At 46.2% G+C, this 22,529-nt stretch overlaps 1 protein-coding gene across 3 annotated transcripts in view; it reads left to right on the top strand.

Moving 5' to 3' along the window:
• The window catches only part of CBR4 (carbonyl reductase 4), a 66,833-nt gene that overhangs the window by 6,520 nt on the left and 37,784 nt on the right, over window positions 1-22,529 (top strand). For all 3 annotated transcript variants that reach the window (XR_013220009.1, XM_077279478.1, XM_077279479.1), the window contains exon 2: window positions 14,796-14,937. Coding sequence is in view for 2 of the 3 variants with exons in the window: in XM_077279478.1 (XP_077135593.1) it covers window positions 14,796-14,937 (142 nt within the window). In the remaining variant the exon portion in view is untranslated. The remainder of the gene's footprint in view (window positions 1-14,795; window positions 14,938-22,529) is intronic.

Raw genomic sequence — 22,529 nt, 5'->3', positions numbered from 1 at the left:
ACAGAGCGGCTGGGGCGCGCAGCGCCTGCGTCAGGTGCTGCAGCAGAGGGAAGAGAGAGGACGCGCCCGAACCCCGCAGCAGAAGAGGGACGACGCAGAGCGGCGGAAGTGGTAACAGTACCCCCCTCCTTACAACCTCCTTTACGTAGACTGGCAAAAAATTTACATAGAATACGAGGGGCATTAATATTCTCCCGAGGCTCCCAAGATCTCTCCTCAGGGCCAAAACCCTTCCAGTCAACCAAAAAGAAATCTTTACCACGAACTTTCTTAACAGCCAAAATATCCTTAACCTCAAAGACGTTGTCAGTGCTAACTGGTTGAGGAGAGGTGCAAGAGGAAGGATGAAAGCGGTTAAAGACTGTAGGTTTGAGAAGAGAGACATGAAAGGTATTGGGAATACGGAGCGAGGCAGTCAATTTCAGCTTGTAAGCGACATCGTTGACTCGACGCAGAATCTCGAAAGGACCTATAAATCGTGGTCCAAGTTTGTAGGATGGAATCTTGAGTCTGATGAATCTCGAGGAAAGCCAGACCTTGTCACCAGGCAAGAAAGAAGGTGGATCTAAACGCCTCTTGTCTGCTTGCCTTTTCATTCTTAAAGATGCCTTGTCGAGCGTTTTCTTGACTTCACTCCAGATTGTGGAAAACTCGCAGACTAGAGAATCGGCTGCCGGAACACCGGAGGTAGGGGAGACTGGTAGAGGCACACCAGGATGTTGTCCGAATACAATGAAGAAAGGAGTTCTCGCAGAAGCTTCACTGGAATGGTTATTGTAGGCAAACTTTGCCCAAGGAAGAAGATTAACCCAGTCATTGTGATGAGCATTAGTGAAGTGCCGCAGATAGGCAGCTAGAGACTGGTTGGTCCGTTCAGCTTGACCGTTGGTCTGAGGGTGATATGCGGAAGAAAAGTCCAGAGACACCCCTAGGAGTTTGCACAGAGCCCTCCAAAAGCGAGAAGTAAATTGTACGCCTCTGTCAGACACAATGTGTTGTGGTAATCCATGCAGTTTGAAGATATTCAGGATGAAAATGTCCGCCAACTCAGGAGCAGAGGGTAAACCGGGCAGTGGAATAAAGTGAGACATCTTTGAGAACCTGTCCACCACGACAAGAATGACTGTACATCCGGAAGAGCTGGGTAAGTCGGTAATGAAATCCATGGCAATATGTAACCAAGGTGCAGATGGAACAGGAAGAGGGAGCAGACCTCCAAATGGTAGTTGTCTTGGTACCTTGTTCCTGGCACAAGAGGGACAAGAAGAGACAAATTCTTTGACGTCTTGACGTAGGGTAGGCCACCAATAGTACCGAGAGATGAGAAGGAAAGTCTTTTTGGAACCAGCATGCCCCGCCAATCTAGAAGAATGACCCCAAGATAACACTCTTCTTGTGTCGCCATCCGTGACAAGGGTCTTACCCGGTGGAGGGTGAATCAACTGTAAAGGAGCTACAGTCATGACTTTAGAAGGATCAATGATGTATGTAGGCTCTTCCTCAGTATCAGATGGCTGAAAAGACCTTGACAGAGCATCTGCTTTAATGTTCTTAAAGCCAGGCCGAAAGCGCAGCTCAAACTCGAAACGGGCAAAGAACAGGGACCATCTGGCTTGTCGGGGATTTAATCTTTGCGCAGTCTGCAGATACGCAAGATTCTTATGATCAGAATAGATTACAAACGGATGCACAGATCCTTCAAGGAGATACCTCCATTCCTCCAAAGCCAATTTGATGGCTATCAACTCTCGATCCCCAATGGTATAGTTCCGTTCTGAAGACGAGAAGGCTTTAGAGTAGAAACCGCAGGGAACCATTCGACCTTCGGAAGACTTTTGAGAGAGCACAGCTCCGGCACCCGAGGAAGAGGCGTCTACTTCCAGAATGAAGGGCTTGTTTACCTCTGGGTGATGCAAGACTGGAGCGGAGGAAAAAGATTCTTTAAGCAAAAGAAAGGACTTCTCAGCCTCCGAAGTCCACATCTTGGAGCCGGAACTTTTTCGAGTGAGAGCAGAAATAGGATGGATTACCGAAGAAAAATGTGGAATGAATTGCCTGTAGTAATTGGCGAAACCTATGAACCGTTGGATGGCTTTTACTCCGCAGGGTTGTGGCCAATTGAGAATGGCATTCACCTTCTCGGGATCCATTTTGAGACCAGCGTCCGAAATGATGTATCCAAGAAATGGCAAGGAGGTTTGCTCGAAGACGCATTTCTCGTACTTAGCATACAGGTGGTTATCTCGCAGACGTTGCAGAACTTTGCGAACACTCCTTCGATGAGATGGAAGATCTGGAGAAAATATAAGAATGTCATCCAAATAAACCACTACACATATGTAGAGAAGATCTCGGAAAATGTCGTTGACGAATTCTTGGAAAACCGCGGGAGCATTGCAGAGGCTGAAGGGCATGACCAAATATTCGTAATGTCCATCCCGGGTGTTAAAGGCGGTCTTCCACTCATCTCCGGAACAAATTCGGACTAAATTGTAAGCTCCTCGCAAGTCAAGCTTAGTAAAGATACGAGCTCCACGAAGACGGTCGAAGAGCTCGGGTATTAGAGGCAGAGGATACCTATTCTTGACTGTAATGTTGTTTAGTTTCTTTACAAAGAAAAACCCTGCTCCTGCAGGGGAGGAAGATTTTCGGATAAATCTTTTAGCCAGATTCTCTTGAATATACTCTGACATAGACTTGGTTTCTGCAGCAGAGAGGGGGTAAATTCTTCCTCTAGGAGGAGAACAGCCGGGGAGGAGATCAATAGGACAATCGTAGGAGCGATGTGGAGGAAGATTTTCAGCTTCTTTCTTGTTGAAGACATCGACATACGACCAATAGGGAGAAGGTAAACCAACAGGAACGCAAGTGGATCGAGGAGGGAACACAGGACGCACAGTCCGTAGACATCGATCATGGCAGGTAGGGCCCCATCGCAGTACATCTCCGGATCGCCAATTAAGAGTGGGCTCATGAAGTCTGAGCCACGGAAGACCAAGCAAAAAGGCATGGGAAAGACTCGGGAGAACATAAAAGGCAATTTTTTCATGATGAAGAGCACCGATTTGTAGTTCTACTTCTTCTGTGACTAAAGAAATAGCTTCCTGCAGAGGTCTTCCGTCCACCGATGCAACCAGACGAGGAGAGTCCAACGAGACAACTGGGATGCGAAGCCTCCGAACCGCCTCAAGACTGATAAAATTGCCTGCCTCGCCCGAATCCGCATACGCGACCTCGGAGGAACGATCCTGGTTGGAAACAAGTAAAACTGAAAGAGTCAAAGGTTGAGAGGAAACAGGATCACCTAGGGAGGCCTCTCTTACCTGTCCTAGGCGGAGGAGTTTTCCGGTCTATCAGGACAACTGCGAAGCAAGTGGGCGGCACTACCACAATAAAAACAGAGACCCTGGGTACGTCTCTCCTTACGGCGCTGCTCTGCCATCCTTAATCGATCCACTTGCATGGGTTCAGAAACAGGAGAGGTAGAAGAAGTAGTGACGGGAACACGAGGACTACTAGGCTGGCGAAAGGTGGAAGCAGAAGAATTAGGTTTCCTCTCTCTCGCGGACTCACGAGACCGCTCTTGGAAGCGGAGGTCAATCCGAGTAGCGAGAGAGATAAGATCCTCCAGAGTAGTTGGAGTGTCACGTCCTGCAAGCTCGTCTTTAATCCGGCTGGACAAACCCCGCCAGAAGGCACCCACGAGTGCCTCATTGTTCCACCCAAGCTCTGATGCCAAAGTACGAAAACAAATGGCATATTGTCCGACGGATAAGGATCCCTGACGTAGATTGAAGAGGGACTCAGTAGTTGAGACCAAACGTCCGGGCTCATCAAAGACCTTACGAAAGGTCTCAAGAAAATCCTCTAAGTGGGAGACTACTGGATCATCACGCTCCCACAAAGGATTAATCCAAGCTAGAGCCTCTCCTTCCAAATGAGACACAATAAACGCCACTCTGGCTCGATCAGAGGGGTACTGCTGAGGTAGAAGCTCAAAATGGAGACGGCATTGGTTCAAGAACCCTCTGCAGAGCTTAGGATCACCACCGTACCTAGGAGGTTTACCCAGACGAGGAGGAGGATGAGGAGTGGTTGAAGGAGCGGAGTTAAGAGGGGATGCTAGTACAGAAGCAGCGGGAGTGGACTGTAAATTAAACAGGCGGTCATCAATCGACGCCATGTAACTCAGCATGCGGGACTGAGTATCTCGCTGCTGGGTGAGCTCCTGTTGGAGGCTTGCCAGCTGAGTGGCATTTACAGGATCCGCAGCTTGAAGAGAGGTTAAGCGCGACCATAGTTTTCATGAAGGCCATTATACGCTGCTGGTTATCCCGTAAATGGGCCAATTCCTTCTGGGCCGAAAAAGGGGTACTTGCGGGGTCCATGGCCTGATTGTACTGTAACGGGCAGGACAGAAAACTAGAGTGGACCCTCTGGACCATGGGGGACCTACCCCTGGGCGAGCGAACCTAGAGTGGAACCGACCCCTATACAGGGACCGTTTAGGAGCAAGCCCAGAGGTAACTTACCCACGGTGGAGTACCAAGAGGGACGGCTCCTAGAAGGAAGACTGCCGAAGCTGGAAAGGAAGTACTGGCGGGGGACTCACGAAGGCAGACGAGGATCTGGAAGACTGGAAGCCGGAGCGGAGAGAGGCTGATGGAAAAAACAAAAGAACAGTTTAGACACGAGAGAAGAGATGAAGCGGGTACTGGAAGGGAGAAGGGAACAAACGAAGAGGCACTGGCGAAGAACCTAGCGGAGAAAGTACGCAGTACTGAGGCGGAAGGGACCAGACGCAAAAGCAAAGGCTAATGACAATCAGGCGCAGGGGAACAGGAGAACCTGCCTTTTATAGCAGGGACAGGAACGGGATTGGCTGCTGAGGTACTGACCTGGATGACCTCAGGAAGGAGAAACGGAGAAGATGCGCCTGCGCCCTTTGGAGAAACCGGAGCGCCTGCGCAGACCCTGCACACTCCCCAGAGAGCCAGGCACCGGAAGTGAAGGGGAGAGCTTGAGATCTCCGGACCCGGAAGTGGACAGCCGGGAGCGCGCAGCAGCAGGGAGAGAAGGGCGGGCGCGCCCAGACCCAGAGACAGAGCGGCTGGGGCGCGCAGCGCCTGCGTCAGGTGCTGCAGCAGAGGGAAGAGAGAGGACGCGCCCGGACCCCGCAGCAGAAGAGGGACGACGCAGAGCGGCGGAAGTGGTAACAAAGAGATTGTGGAAGAGCTACTAATGAGTCTGTGAAATCTTGGATGTAGAATGAGTATCAAGATTCACTATTTACACAGCCATTTGGACTTTTTTCCAGAGAACCTTGGGGATGTGAGCGAGGAACAAGGGGAGCGTTTTCATCAGGACATTAAAACAATGGAAGAGCGGTATCAAGGCCGGTTGGACTCACATATGATGACGGACTATTGCTGGAGCTTGATGAGAGACAACCCAGAAGCTGTACATCACAGATCAGCCAAGAAAAGAAAGTTCCAATAACTGCCATTTGTCATTCATCTGTGTGCCATATGTATGTGTTTTTATATTTTGTAGTTTAATTCTGTAAGTATATTTGATTTGCTGTACATAGACTTTGTAATCTTTGTTATTCCTTGATTAAAAATATACAAAATGTAGTACCGAAAATCATGTGTTTTTATCATAAAACATTAGGAGTAATTTTCATCAAAAATTGAAAATATCTCGAAATCCTGATGTGATAGCCAAAAACAGAGTTCATATTCATAATCAGCAGCCAAAATTGACTTAAAATATGTTTTAAAACCTTTTGCCAGAAAAATTGCGTTGACCAGTGTAATCTGCAGGTAACTGGCGTGTATATCATATATGGCCGGTTTACTGCAGCTCTGCACATGCACACACGCTGCACACACACACATGCTGCTCACACACAGGCTGCACACACACACTGCACACACGCTGTGCAGCAGGCTGTCGGTCAAGGTGCAGGGCAGGGGAGTGATAACATCACTGTCGCTGTGTAGTTTAGTAACATCACTGTCGCTGTGTAGTAACATCACTGTCGCTGTGTAGTGTAGTAACGTCGCTGTGTAGTAACATCACTCGCTGTGTAGTGTAGTAACATCACTGTCACTGTGTAGTGTAGTAACATCACTGTCGCTGTGTAGTGTAGTAACATCACTGTCGCTGTGTAGTGTAGTAACATCACTGTCGCTGTGTAATGTAGTAACATCACTGTCGCCGTGTAGTGTAGTAACATCACTGTCGCCGTGTAGTGTAGTAACATCACTGTCGCCGTGTAGTGTAGTAACATCAGAGTCGCCGTGTAGTGTAGTAACATCACTGTCGCTGTGTAATGTAGTAACATCACTGTCTCTGTGTAGTGTAGTAACATCACTGTCACTGTGTAGTGTAGTAACATCAGAGTCGCCGTGTAGTGTAGTAACATCAGTCGCTGTGTAGTGTAGTAACATCACTGTCGCTGTGTAGTGTAGTAACATCACTGTCGCTGTGTAGTGTAGTAACATCACTGTCACTGTGTAGTGTAGTAACATCAGAGTCGCCGTGTAGTGTAGTAACATCAGTCGCCGTGTAGTGTAGTAACATCACTGTCGCTGTGTAGTGTAGTAACATCACTGTCGCCGTGTAGTGTAGTAACATCACTGTCGCTGTGTAGTGTAGTAACATCACTGTCGCTGTGTAGTGTAGTAACATCACTGTCACTGTGTAGTGTAGTAACATCACTGTCTCTGTGTAGTGTAGTAACATCACTGTCTCTGTGTAGTGTAGTAACATCACTGTCGCCGTGTAGTGTAGTAACATCACTGTCGCCGTGTAATGTAGTAACATCACTGTCTCTGTGTAGTGTAGTAACATCACTGTCGCCGTGTAGTGTAGTAACATCACTGTCGCCGTGTAGTGTAGTAACATCACTGTCGCCGTGTAGTGTAGTAACATCACTGTCGCCGTGTAATGTAGTAACATCACTGTCTCTGTGTAGTGTAGTAACATCACTGTCGCCGTGTAGTGTAGTAACATCACTGTCGCCGTGTAGTGTAGTAACATCACTGTCACTGTGTAGTGTAGTAACATCACTGTCGCCGTGTAGTGTAGTAACATCACTGTCGCTGTGTAGTGTAGTAACATCAGAGTCGCCGTGTAGTGTAGTAACATCAGTCGCCGTGTAGTGTAGTAACATCACTGTCGCTGTGTAGTGTAGTAACATCACTGTCACTGTGTAGTGTAGTAACATCACTGTCACTGTGTAGTGTAGTAACATCAGAGTCGCCGTGTAGTGTAGTAACATCAGTCGCCGTGTAGTGTAGTAACATCACTGTCGCTGTGTAGTGTAGTAACATCACTGTCGCCGTGTAGTGTAGTAACATCACTGTCGCTGTGTAGTGTAGTAACATCACTGTCGCTGTGTAGTGTAGTAACATCACTGTCACTGTGTAGTGTAGTAACATCACTGTCTCTGTGTAGTGTAGTAACATCACTGTCGCCGTGTAGTGTAGTAACATCACTGTCGCCGTGTAGTGTAGTAACATCACTGTCGCCGTGTAATGTAGTAACATCACTGTCTCTGTGTAGTGTAGTAACATCACTGTCGCCGTGTAGTGTAGTAACATCACTGTCGCTGTGTAGTGTAGTAACATCAGTCGCTGTGTAGTGTAGTAACATCACTGTCGCTGTGTAGTGTAGTAACATCACTGTCGCCGTGTAGTGTAGTAACATCACTGTCTCTGTGTAGTGTAGTAACATCACTGTCGCCGTGTAGTGTAGTAACATCACTGTCGCTGTGTAGTGTAGTAACATCAGTCGCTGTGTAGTGTAGTAACATCACTGTCGCTGTGTAGTGTAGTAACATCACTGTCGCCGTGTAGTGTAGTAACATCACTGTCTCTGTGTAGTGTAGTAACATCACTGTCGCCGTGTAGTGTAGTAACATCACTGTCGCCGTGTAGTGTAGTAACATCACTGTCTCTGTGTAGTGTAGTAACATCACTGTCGCCGTGTAGTGTAGTAACATCACTGTCGCCGTGTAGTGTAGTAACATCACTGTCGCCGTGTAGTGTAGTAACATCACTGTCGCCGTGTAGTGTAGTAACATCACTGTCGCCGTGTAGTGTAGTAACATCACTGTCACTGTGTAGTGTAGTAACATCACTGTCTCTGTGTAGTGTAGTAACATCACTGTCGCCGTGTAGTGTAGTAACATCACTGTCGCCGTGTAGTGTAGTAACATCACTGTCGCCGTGTAGTGTAGTAACATCACTGTCGCCGTGTAGTGTAGTAACATCACTGTCACTGTGTAGTGTAGTAACATCACTGTCTCTGTGTAGTGTAGTAACATCACTGTCGCCGTGTAGTGTAGTAACATCACTGTCGCCGTGTAGTGTAGTAACATCACTGTCGCCGTGTAGTGTAGTAACATCACTGTCGCCGTGTAGTGTAGTAACATCACTGTCGCTGTGTAGTGTAGTAACATCACTGTCGCTGTGTAGTGTAGTAACATCACTGTCGCTGTGTAGTGTAGTAACATCAGTCGCTGTGTAGTGTAGTAACATCACTGTCGCTGTGTAATGTAGTAACATCACTGTCGCTGTGTAGTGTAGTAACATCACTGTCGCTGTGTAGTGTAGTAACATCAGTCGCTGTGTAGTGTAGTAACATCACTGTCGCTGTGTAGTGTAGTAACATCAGTCGCTGTGTAGTGTAGTAACATCACTGTCGCCGTGTAGTGTAGTAACATCACTGTCGCCGTGTAGTGTAGTAACATCACTGTCGCTGTGTAGTGTAGTGACATCACTGTCGCTGTGTAGTGTAGTAACATCACTGTCACTGTGTAGTAACATCACTGTCGCTGTGTAGTGTAGTAACATCACTGTCGCTGTGTAGTAACATCACTGTCGCCGTGTAGTGTAGTAACATCACTGTCGCCGTGTAGTGTAGTAACATCACTGTCTCTGTGTAGTGTAGTAACATCAGTCGCTGTGTAGTGTAGTAACATCAGTCGCTGTGTAGTGTAGTAACATCACTGTCGCCGTGTAGTGTAGTAACATCACTGTCGCCGTGTAGTGTAGTAACATCACTGTCGCTGTGTAGTGTAGTGACATCACTGTCGCTGTGTAGTGTAGTAACATCACTGTCACTGTGTAGTAACATCACTGTCGCTGTGTAGTGTAGTAACATCACTGTCGCTGTGTAGTAACATCACTGTCGCCGTGTAGTGTAGTAACATCACTGTCGCCGTGTAGTGTAGTAACATCACTGTCGCCGTGTAGTGTAGTAACAGAGTCGCTGTGTAGTGTAGTAACATCACTGTCGCTGTGTAGTGTAGTAACAGAGTCGCTGTGTAGTGTAGTAACATCACTGTCGCTGTGTAGTGTAGTAACATCAGTCGCTGTGTAGTGTAGTAACATCACTGTCGCTGTGTAGTGTAGTAACAGAGTCGCTGTGTAGTGTAGTAACATCACTGTCGCCGTGTAGTGTAGTAACATCACTGTCGCTGTGTAGTGTAGTAACATCACTGTCGCCGTGTAGTGTAGTAACATCACTGTCGCCGTGTAGTGTAGTAACATCACTGTCGCCGTGTAGTGTAGTAACATCACTGTCGCTGTGTAGTGTAGTAACATCACTGTCGCTGTGTAGTGTAGTAACATCACTGTCTCTGTGTAGTGTAGTAACATCACTGTCTCTGTGTAGTGTAGTAACATCACTGTCGCCGTGTAGTGTAGTAACATCAGAGTCGCTGTGTAGTGTAGTAACATCACTGTCGCCGTGTAGTGTAGTAACATCACTGTCGCTGTGTAGTGTAGTAACATCACTGTCGCCGTGTAGTGTAGTAACATCACTGTCGCCGTGTAGTGTAGTAACATCACTGTCGCCGTGTAGTGTAGTAACATCACTGTCGCTGTGTAGTGTAGTAACATCACTGTCGCTGTGTAGTGTAGTAACATCACTGTCACTGTGTAGTGTACACTGTGTTCCAAATTATTATGCAAATAATATTTCCTCATATTTTCTCTAAATTACCTATCTCAATTACAGTCATTGTTATTTTCCAGTCATCTACTATTCTAGTATAATTGCAATGTTTTGGAACAAACTGCCTATGAAAACAGTATCTTTTTAAAAAAAATAAACACTCAAAATGCATGTTCCAAATTGTTATGCACAGCAGAGTTTTCAACCTTTTTTTTTATTTTGAACAAAAAAATAGTCAATTGTGAAGTTCTAAGCACTATCAGCTTATTACAAAATGAAATCAAACAGTTTTCAAGTGAAAACTTTATTCTAGGTGATGTTACATTTGCACATAGGACCCCTTGTTCGAAAGAAGCTTCTGAACTCTCTCGTCCATTGAATTTGTCAGTTTTTGGATGGTTTCTGCTTCAATTGTTTTGCATGTGGACAGAATACCATCCCAGAGCTGTTGCTTAGATGTGAACTGCCTCCCGCCATCATAGACACTGCTTTTGATGATGCTCCAGAGGTTCTCAATGGGGTTGAGGTCAGTGGAAGATGGTGGCCACACCATAAGTTTGTCCTCTTTTATGCCCATAGCAGCCAGAGATGCAGATGTGTTTTTTGCAGCATGAGACGGTGCATTATCATGCATGAAAATGATCTTGCTGCGGAAAGCACGGTTCTTCCTCTTGAACCATGGCAGGAAGTGTTGTTTTAGAAACTCCACATAGATTATGGAGTTCATCTTTACCCCTTCAGGGATCATAAAGGGGACAACAATCTCTCTCCCCATGATTCCAGCCCAAAACATTACTCCACCTCCTCCTTGTTGGCGCCTTAGCCGTGTTTTCATGGGGTGTCCATCAACCAGCCATCCTCCACTCCATCCATCTGGACCATCGAGCGTTGCACGGCACTCATCGGTGAACAAAACAGTTTGGAAGTCAGTCTTCATGTATCCTTTGGCCCACTGGAGCCATTTCTACTTGTTGCAGTGGATAGAGGTGGTCGACAGGATGGCTTACGCACAGCTGCAAACGTCTGAAGGACCCTGCATCTTGTTGTTCTGGGGACGTTGGAGGCACCAGCAGCTTCAAAAACCTGTCTGCTGCTATGACAAGGCATTTTTGAAGCTGCTCTTTTAACCTTATGCAATTGCCTGTTGGAAAGAGTCCTCAATTTTTCTTTATCAGCACGCACACGTGTGTGCTGGGAATCAGCTACATACTTCTTGATTGTGCGATGATCACGATGAAGTGTCTTGGCAATGTTGATTGTAGTCATGCCTTGACCTAAATACTCCACAATTTGTTGCTTCTCAGCAGCCGACACATCCTTTTTCTTTCCTATTTTGGCAAAAAATGGAGGCTGCTTAATAATGTGGAACAGCCTTCTTAAGTAGTCTTGCCTTTATTTGGACACACCTGCCAAACTAATTTGCACAGGTATCTGCAATTGCTTTCAGTGATATAAAGAGCCCTGACACACATCACCATCAATGAGTTTAAATGACAAACGACAAAAATTCTAACCTTATCACTCCTAAACTCTTTGTGCATAATAATTTGGAACACAGTGTAGTAACATCAGAGTCGCTGTGTAGTGTAGTAACATCACTGTCGCTGTGTAGTGAGCTGCTGCACAAAACTGGACTGGAAGCGAGCGGCTGCAGGGAGAATATAACTTCAAATTTTAATTTTCTCCCTGTAGCTGTTCTTTTGGGCATTTTGAGCTGATTACCGTATATACTCGAGTATACGCCGAGATTTTCAGCCCACTTTTTTGGGCTGAAAGTGACCCTCTCAGCTTATACTCGAGTCAGTGTCGGCGTGGGGTCGGCGGGTGAGGGGGAGCGGCGGCTGTGATATACTCACCTGTTCCTGGCGCGGTCCCTGCATGTCCGATGGTCTCCGGCAGCTCTTCCTGTGTTCAGCGGTCACGTGGTACCGCTCATTAAAGTAATGAATATGCACGCATATTCATTACTTTAATGAGCTGTACCACGTGACCGCTGAACACAGGAAGATGCCGCCGGCTCCCGGAGACCATCTGACAGTGAGACGCTGCCAGGGACCGCGCCGGGAGCAGGTGAGTATATCAGGGGAGGGGGAGCATTGCACGATAGTCACCTTCCTCGTTCCACCACTGCGCGCTGCTCTGTCTTCCGTCCTCTGGCTGTGACTGTTCAGGTCAGAGGGTGCGATGACGCGATTAGTGTGCGCGCCGCCCTCTGCCTGAACAGTCAGTGCAGAGGATGGAAGACAGAGCTTCGCGTGGAACAAGGAAGGTGACTATCGCTGGTGCCGGGGGCCTGAGCGAAGAGAGGTGAGTATGTGATTTTTTTTTATTTTAATCGCAGCAACAGCAAATGGGGCAAATATGTGGAGCATCTAATGGGGCCTCAATGTGTGGAGCATCTAATGGGGCCATAATGTGTGGAGCATCTAAAGGGGCCCCTAATGTGTGGAGCATCTCATGGGGCCATAATGTGTGGAGCATCTCACGGGGCCATAATGTGTGGAGCATCTTATGGGGCCCCTAATGTGTGGAGCATCTTATGGGGCCCCTAATGTGTGGAGCATCTCATGGGGCCCCTAATGTGTGGAGCATCTCATGGGGCCCCTAATGTGTGGAGCATCTCATGGGGCCCCTAATGTGTGGAGCATCTCATGGGGCCCCTAATGTGTGGAGCATCTTATGGGGCCCATAATGTGTGGAGCATCTCATGGGGCCATAATGTGTGGAGCATCTAAAGGGGCCCCTAATGTGTGGAGCATCTCATGGGGCCATAATGTGTGGAGCATCTCACGGGGCCATAATGTGTGGAGCATCTTATGGGGCCCCTAATGTGTGGAGCATCTTATGGGGCCCCTAATGTGTGGAGCATCTCATGGGGCCCCTAATGTGTGGAGCATCTCATGGGGCCCCTAATGTGTGGAGCATCTCATGGGGCCCCTAATGTGTGGAGCATCTCATGGGGCCCCTAATGTGTGGAGCATCTTATGGGGCCCATAATGTGTGGAGCATCTCATGGGGCCATAATGTGTGGAGCATCTCATGGGGCCCCTAATGTGTGGAGCATCTCATGGGGCCACAATGTGTGGAGCATCTCATGGGGCCATAATGTGTGGAGCATCTTATGGGGCCATCAACCTTTATGCAGCATTGTATGGGGCAAATGTGTCTATGGAGCATCTTATGGGGCCATTATTAACCTTTGTGCAGCATTATATGGGGCATATTTTAATATGGAGCATCTTATGGGGCCCATCATGAACTGTATGGAGCATTATATGGGGCTCCTGATTCAATATGGATATTCAAAAACACTTAACTTACTGATGTCTCAATTAATTTTACTTTTATTGGTATCTATTTTTATTTTTGACATTAACCGGTAGCTGCTGCATTTCCCACCCTAGGCTTATACTCGAGTCAATAAGTTTTCCCAGTTTTTTGTGGCAAAATTAGGGGGGGTCAGCTTATACTCAAGTATATACGGTAGTTTTAAAAAAAAGCCTGAAAATGTGCTGACAAAACGCTTCAAAGGCTCTTCCTTTTTGTCTATATTGAAGAACAACATTGCCGTTCACATCCAAGCATATTGTACATTCAAACCGTAAAAAGCAGCTAGTACCATTGTGTAGGTTTTCCGCTATGAAGCCGCTCCATACTTTACAATGGGAAGCCTAAACAAACGTCGGGAGTTTTTTCACTAAGACTAGGTTCACATTGCGTTATGGCAGTCTGTTAGACGGACTGCGTTACACCGCGGCATAACGCGGTGTAACGTAGTCCGTTAACGCTGCCATTAACCCCTATTATCGGGCGCATCGCCAACGCATGCCATAATGGGCATGCGCTAGCGATGTGCCGTCATTCTGTGACGGACCCTCGGACACGGACTGCAGCGTTTCCGGGTCCATCACCGCTAGCGCAGATAGAGCATCTGCGCTAGCGCTATCGCGTAACGCGATCTTTTTTGGCATTTGCGTTAACGCAGTCCGTTTAACGCATGCATTGAACGGACTGCAGTAACGCAATGTGAACCCAGCCTAAAAGGCTGTTATTTCAGGTCCGGAGACCCATGGAGGAGCTTGGAATTGTGAACATAATATTGGGATTATTGTTGGTTCTTCTTAAAGGGATCCTCACACTTGGTTCAAGGCCCCTAAACAACTATAATGCACTTATGTAACTGAGGTTTAGCTCAAAACCAGCCATTTTGGAATTGATTCCCTGAGCTGAGTCCAGGATTGTAAAGACATGTCGGTGTGTGACCTGCACAGATGTGGCCGAGGACATTGCAGCACGCTTTACTGCTCCGGACTGAGTCCCTGGGCTCATCTCCACTAATTCACTTCTTCTTTTGCTACATAAAGCCCAAAGTGCCATGTTTACAAAGCTACACCCTATCTGTGATTTGCCGGCTGCTAGTTTAGTGCCCCCAAATCTAAGGACATGTCCCCTTTAACTCCTTACACATGGAGTTTAGCGATCTGCTAATATATATTCCTGACTGCTTTTGTTGTTTGCAGATGAATGAGGTTTGGCTTATAGGGGACAGAACGGACAGAATTGGATTCCCTATGGCTGCTGTCCCTGGCGCCATTGACAGACTGGTGGTCTCTGTATTGTGGGAGTGGGAGGCTAAAGCTTCTTTTATCCTTTTTGTTATTTTATGTAAATTGGTGCATGGCCTGGAGTAGATGGAAATATTAGAAATATTAGTAAAGCATCTGTGACACATTACCGGTGCACAATGATCCGCGCAGACGTCGGTGCCGTGCACTCAGCGTTGTACGTGCTGCCATCACAGTCATTCTCCTTCTTTGTATTTGTAGATGAGTAACGTCTGTGCCGTATTCGGGGGATCCCGAGGGATTGGAAAAGCCGTGGCCAAGTTGTTGGTGCAGAGAGATTATAAGGTCGTGGTTATATCGAGGAATCTGGATGTAGCCAAAGCCACCACCGAGGAGATTGGAGGTCAGTATCTGTAGATAATGTCCATCCATGGCAGGGCCAGTGTTACGGCCTGGAATTGTTGTCTATATTCATTTGTCCATGGATATTTCTCCCATATTTTTTTTTTAAGCTAAACAAACTGAAATAAATGATGTTGATTATCAGAGTGGGGGTGATCACATGCAGCACCTTAGATGTAATTCTGATATTCAGTATATTATAAGAAATAGCTAAAGAGTAGGAAATATAGAGCTTAAAGGGAACCTGCCACCTTGGAAAATACTACTTACTTTCATATATACTGTTATTCTGCAGATAAAGTGTTCCTATGCTGCTTGGCCGCCTTATTGAACATGCGGATAGCAGGAGAAAATGAATTTCTTTCCTCCCTGGAGCTGCTGATTGACAGCTTGCTCTACACAGATGCACTGTAGAGCCAGCTGTCAATCACAGTGCCGGGATGTGCGAGAGCTGCTGTTCACTGGGTAGATAATGGAGCTGTGAGATGACTGTAACCACTCCCTGCATCTCCTCCATGACTGAAAGCTAGCAGCTCCAGGGAGGAAATAAAGGCATTTTTGCTCAGTAGCCGAACTTTCAGTTAGGTGGCCAGTCAACTCTGTAACCTCTATTTATTGCAGTTAAATAGTCTTTATTCCAAGATGACTGCTTCCCTTTAATGTAGTGATGCATCTGCTGTCCATCATATCACTTTATACCGCCCCCATATCATAATAAAAAGCCCCTCCAGAGGCTGATGGTGCTGGTATCTGGCTGATCACTGCACAAAATAAAGAAGTAGAAATCTATCAGGCAGCATAGCTATTTCTGCACAGACTAGCCTGCTAATAATGCAGTTGTTGTCTCATATACAACCCCTGGCAGAAATTATGGAATCACCGGCCTTGGAGGATGTTCTTTCAGTTGTTTAATTTTGTAGAAAAAAAGCAGATCACAGACATTAGGAAATGTGCTCCACAATTGTTAATGCCATCCAGTGCACATCTTGCCACATGTATGCAGTCCTTGATCAGCCGGTCGAGGGTGCATACTGCTGTGCGAGATGTGAGCACGTTGTGCATTTGGAAACCCAGATACTGGATCTAAATGTGCAGCTGGCAACACTGAGATCCATAGACAATATGGAGAGGAGTCTTCTGCTCACAGAGCAGACGCTCAATGGGATAGATGAGGAGGGGGATGGTAGGATGGAGCTGCAGGACAGTGTGGCAGTTAGCTGGGTGACAGATAGAAGGCGGGGTAGAGGGAAGAGTGCCAGGGAGGCTAGTCCTGATCTGGCACACCCCAATAAGTTTGCTAAGTTGGCAGATGAGGGGGGTGCCAGTACAGGGGTAGCACTGCTGCAGCCAGGCATGTCCTCTGAAAGCCGGAGGAGTGACTGCTCCAGTAAGGAGGGAAAAAGGAGAGCAGGACAGGCCAGACAGGTGCTGGTAGTGGGGGACTCAAGTATTAGGGGAACAGATAGGGCAATCTGTCACAAAGACAGGGATCGTCGGACGGTGTGCTGCCTACCTGGCGCTCGAGTCCGACACATCGCTGATCGGGTGGACAGATTACTGGGAGGGGCTGGTGAGGACCCAGCGGTCATGGTGCACATTGGCACAAATGACAAAGTTAGAGGTAGGTGGAAGGTCCTTAAAGATGATTTCAGGGAATTAGGCTGCAAGCTGAAAGCAAGGACCTCCAACGTGGTATTTTCCGAAATACTGCCTGTACCACGTGCCACGCCAGAGAGGCAACGGGAGATTAGGGAGGTTAATAAGTGGCTCAAGAATTGGTGTAGGAAGGAGGGGTTTGGGTTCCTGCAGAACTGGGCCGACTTCTCAGTTGGCTACAGGCTCTACGCTAGGGACGGGCTGCACCTCAATGGGGAAGGTGCAGCTGTGCTGGGGGAGAAAATGGTTAGAAGGTTGGAGGAGTGTTTAAACTAGGGATTGGGGGGGAGGGTATTCATTTTATAGGAGGGGAAGATAGTGCAGATAGAGACCTGGGCACAAATAAGGAAGTTGGGGGTGGCGGTGGCATGGGGGGTGGGGTTAGAACAGTTAGTAATTTAAGAAAGAATAGAGGTACAGAGAGTAACATCAAGTGCATGTATACTAATGCCAGAAGCCTCGCCAACAAAATGGATGAATTAGAACTAATGTTGTTGGAGCATAATTATGACATGGTGGGGATATCTGAAACATGGCTGGATGAGAGCCATGACTGGGCTGTTAACTTGCAGGGCTATAGCCTGTTCAGAAATGACCGAATGGATAGGCGAGGGGGAGGGGTGTGTCTATATGTAAAATCGACCTTAAAACCCATCCTGCGTGATAATATAGGTGAATCTAATGAAAATGTAGAGTCTCTGTGGGTGGAGATAAGGGGAGGGGGAAAAAATAATAAATTACTGATAGGGGTTTGTTATAAATCTCCAAAACTAATGGAAGCAATGGAGAATATCCTCGTAAAGCAAATAGATGAAGCTGCGACTCAAGGAGAAGTCATTATTATGGGGGACTTCAACTACCCTGAAATAGATTGGGGAACAGAAACCTGCAGTTCCAGTAAAGGTAATCGGTTTTTGACAACTATGAGAGACAATTACCTTTCACAACTGGTTCAGGACCCAACAAGGAGGGGGGCACTGCTAGACCTAATATTAACCAACAGGCCAGACCGAATATCAAATATAAGGGTTGGGGGTCAATTGGGGAATAGTGATCACAAAATAATAAGTTTTCATGTAACCTTTAATAAGATGGGTAGTAGGGGGGTGACAAGGACACTAAACTTCAGGAGGGCAAATTTCCAACGGATGAGAGAGGATCTTGGTGCAATTAACTGGGACGATATCCTGAGACACAAAAATACACAAAGAAAATGGGAGACATTTATTAGCATCCTGGATAGGACCTGTGCACAGTATATACCGTATGGGAATAAACATACTAGAAATAGGAGGAAACCAATATGGCTAAATAGAGCTGTAAGGGGCGCAATAAGGGACAAAAAGAAAGCATTTAGAGAATTAAAGGAAGTAGGTAGTGAGGAGGCATTAAATAAATACAGAAAATTAAATACATTCTGTAAAAAGCAAATCAAGGCAGCAAAGATTGAGACAGAGAGACTCATTGCCAGAGAGAGTAAAAATAATCCCAAAATATTCTTTAACTATATAAATAGTAAGAAACTAAAAAATGACAGTGTTGGCCCCCTTAAAAATAGTCTGGGTGAAATGGTGGATGAGGATGAGGAAAAAGCCAATATGCTAAATGACTTTTTTTCATCAGTATTTACAAAAGAAAATCCCATGGCAGACAAAATGACTAGTGATAAAAATTCCCCATTAAATGTCACCTGCTTAACCCAGCAGGAAGTACAGCGGCGTCTAAAAATAACTAAAATTGACAAATCTAGGGGCCCGGATGGGATACACCCCCGAGTACTGCAGGAACTAAGTACAGTCATTGATAGACCATTATTTTTAATCTTTAAAGACTCCATAATAACAGGGTCTGTACCACAGGACTGGCGTATAGCAAATGTGGTGCCAATATTCAAAAAAGGGGCAAAAACTGAACTCGGTAATTATAGGCCAGTAAGTTTAACCTCTACTGTGGGTAAAATCCTGGAGGGCATTCTAAGGGATGCTATGCTGGAGTATCTGAAGAGGAATAACCTCATGACCCAGTATCAGCACGGGTTTACTAGGGACCGTTCATGTCAGACTAATTTGATCAGCTTCTATGAAGAGGTAAGTTCCGGACTGGACCAAGGGAACCCAGTGGACGTAGTATATATGGACTTTTCCAAAGCTTTTGATACGGTGCCACACAAAAGGTTGTTACATAAAATGAGAGTAATGGGGATAGGGGAAAATATGTGTAAGTGGGTTGAGAGCTGGCTCAGGGATAGGAAACAAAGGGTGGTTATTAATGGAGCACACTCGGACTGGGTCACGGTTAGCAGTGGGGTACCACAGGGGTCAGTATTGGGCCCTCTTCTTTTTAACATATTTATTAATGACCTTGTAGGGGGCATTCAGAGTAAAATTTCAATATTTGCAGATGACACTAAACTCTGCAGGGTAATCAATACAGGGGAGGACAATTTTATATTACAGGATGATTTATATAAACTAGAAGCTTGGGCTGATAAATGGCAAATGAGCTTTAATGGGGATAAATGTAAGGTCATGCACTTGGGTAGAAGTAATAAGATGTATAACTATGTGCTTAATTCTAAAACTCTGGGCAAAACCGTCAATGAAAAAGACCTGGGTGTATGGGTGGATGACAAACTCATATTCAGTGGCCAGTGTCAGGCAGCTGCTACAAAGGCAAATAAAATAATGGGATGTATTAAAAGAGGCATAGATGCTCATGAGGAGAACATAATTTTACCTCTATACAAGTCACTAGTTCGACCACACTTAGAATACTGTGCACAGTTCTGGTCTCCGGTGTATAAGAAAGACATAGCTGAACTGGAGCGGGTGCAGAGAAGAGCGACCAAGGTTATTAGAGGACTGAGGGGTCTGCAATACCAAGATAGGTTATTACACTTGGGGCTATTTAGTTTGGAAAAACGAAGACTAAGGGGTGATCTTATGTTAATGTATAAATATATGAGGGGACAGTACAAAGACCTTTCTGATGATCTTTTTAATCATAGACCTGAGACAGGGACAAGGGGGCATCCTCTACGTCTGGAGGAAAGAAGGTTTAAGCATAATAACAGACGCGGATTCTTTACTGTAAGAGCAGTGAGACTATGGAACTCTCTGCCGTATGATGTTGTAATGAGTGATTCATTAATTAAATTTAAGAGGGGACTGGATACCTTTCTGGAAAAGTATAATGTTACAGGGTATATACACTAGATTCCTTGATAAGGCGTTGATCCAGGGAACTAGTCTGATTGCCGTATGTGGAGTCGGGAAGGAATTTTTTTCCCCATGGTGGAGTTACTCTTTGCCACATGGGGTTTTTTTGCCTTCCCCTGGATCAACATGTTAGGGCATGTTAGGTTAGGCTATGGGTTGAACTAGATGGACTTACAGTCTTCCTTCAACCTTAATAACTATGTAACTATGTAACTATGGCACAAAACTAAAGTCATTTCAAATGGCAACTTTCTGGCCTTAACCCCTTTCTGACATCTGACGTACTATCCCGTCGAGGTGGGGTGGGCCCGTATGACCACCGACGGGATAGTACGTCATACGCGATCGGCCGCGCTCACGGGGGGAGCGCAGCCGATCGCGGCCGGGTGTCAGCTGCATATCGCAGCTGACATCCGGCACTATGTGCCAGGAGCGGTCACGGACCGCCCCCGGCACATTAACCCCCGGCACACCGCGATCAAACATGATCGCGGTGTACCGGCGGTATAGGGAAGCATCGCGCAGGGAGGGGGCTCCCTGCGGGCTTCCCTGAGACCCCCGCAGCAACACGATGTGATTGCGTTGCTCCGAGGGTCTCCTACCTCCCTCCTCGCCGCAGGTCCCGGATCCAAGATGGCCGCGGCATCCGGGTCCTGCAGGGAGGGAGGTGGCTTACCGAGTGCCTGCTCAGAGCAGGCGCTGGTAAGCCTGCAGCCCTGCACAGCAGATCGCCGATCTGACAGAGTGCTGTGCACACTGTCAGATCACCGATCTGTAATGTCCCCCCCTGGGACAAAGTAAAAAAGTAAAAAAAAAATTTTTTCCACATGTGTAAAAAAATAAATAAAAAATAAATTCCTAAATAAAGAAAAAAAATATATATTATTCCCATAAATACATTTCTTTATCTAAATAAAAAAAACAAAACAATAAAAGTACACATATTTAGTATCGCCGCGTCCGTAACGACCCAACCTATAAAACTGTCCCACTAGTTAACCCCTTCAGTAAACACCGTGAGAAAAAAAAAAAAAACGAGGCAAAGAACAACGCTTTATTACCATACCGCCGAACAAAAAGTGGAATAACACGCGATCAAAAAGACAGATATAAATAACCATGGTACCGCTGAAAACGTCATCTTGTCCCGCAAAAAACGAGCCGCCATACAGCATCATCAGCAAAAAAATAAAAAAGTTATAGTCCTGAGAATAAAGCGATACCAAAATAAATATTTTTTCTATAAAATAGCTTTTATCGTATAAAAGCGCCAAAACATAAAAAAATTATATAAATGAGATATCGCTGTAATCGTACTGACCCGAAGAATAAAACTGCTTTATCAATTTTACCAAACGCGGAACGGTATAAACACCTCCCCCAAAAGAAATTCATGAATAGCTGGTTTTTGATCATTCTGCCTCACAAAAATCGGAATAAAAAGCGATCAAAAAATGTCATGTGCCCGAAAATGTTACCAATAAAAACGTCAACTCGTCCCGCAAAAAACAAGACCTCACATGACTCTGTGGACTCAAATATGGAAAAATTATAGCTTTCAAAATGTGGTAACGCAAAAAATATTTTTTGCAATAAAAAGCGTCTTTCAGTGTGACGGCTGTCATGGTTCCCAATGGCAGGGGAACGTCAGGACACATAAATAACGGACGAGCTCTTGGGTGATGGAATCTCGAGCTGACCGTGAGCTAAACCTACCACACAACTAATAGTGGCCGGGGGGCGTGCCTAAGTTTTATCCCTAGACGTCTCTCGCCAGCCGGAGAACTAACTAACCCTAGTAGAGGAAAAAACAGACCTGGCTTACCTCTAGGGAAATTCCCCCAAAAAGGAGACAGAAGCCCCCCACATATATTGACGGTGAGTTCAGAGGAAAAAACATACGCAGTATGAAGGTAGGTTCAGCAAAGCGAGGTCCGCTTACTAGATAGCAGAAAGATACAAAAGGGAACTGCACGGTCAGCTGAAAACCCTTTTAAAATACCATCCTGAAATTACTTTAAGACTCATGTGTCAACTCATGACACCGGAGTGGCAATTTCAGCCCACAAGAGCTTCCAGCTACAGAGAATGATATAACTGTAAACTGGAACAAAAAATGCAAACAAACTTAGGACTAAGAGTCCAACTTAGCTGATCAGTAGTCTAGGAGCAGGAACATGTAACAGAAAGGCTCTGGTTACATTGATGGCCGGCAAGGCAATGACTGAAGAGCAGGATTAAATAGGAACTCCCCACTACTGATGAAAACAGGTGAACTGAGGAAGAAAACAGACCCGAGTCACCAGTACCACTAGCCACCACCAGAAGGAGCCCAAAAGCAGATTCACAACAGTACCCCCCCCTCAAGGAGGGGGCACCGAACCCTCACAAGAACCACCAGGGCGATCCGGATGAGCCCTATGAAAGGCACGAACCAAATCAGAGGCGTGAACATCAGAAGCAGTTACCCAAGAATTATCTTCTTGACCATAGCCCTTCCACTTAACCAGATATTGTAGTCTCCGTCTGGAAATACGGGAGTCCAAGATTTTCTCTACAACATACTCCAATTCACCCTCAACCAGCACAGGAGCAGGAGGCTCGGTAGAAGGAACAACCGGCACCTCATACCTCCGCAACAATGACCGATGGAAGACATTATGGATAGCGAAAGATGCCGGAAGGTCTAAACGAAAGGATACAGGGTTAAGAATCTCCA

The sequence above is a fragment of the Ranitomeya variabilis genome, chromosome 1, assembly GCF_051348905.1.
Source record: "Ranitomeya variabilis isolate aRanVar5 chromosome 1, aRanVar5.hap1, whole genome shotgun sequence".
NCBI classification, from domain to species: Eukaryota; Metazoa; Chordata; class Amphibia; order Anura; family Dendrobatidae; genus Ranitomeya; species Ranitomeya variabilis.
This window is presented reverse-complemented; position numbering and strand designations above follow the sequence as displayed.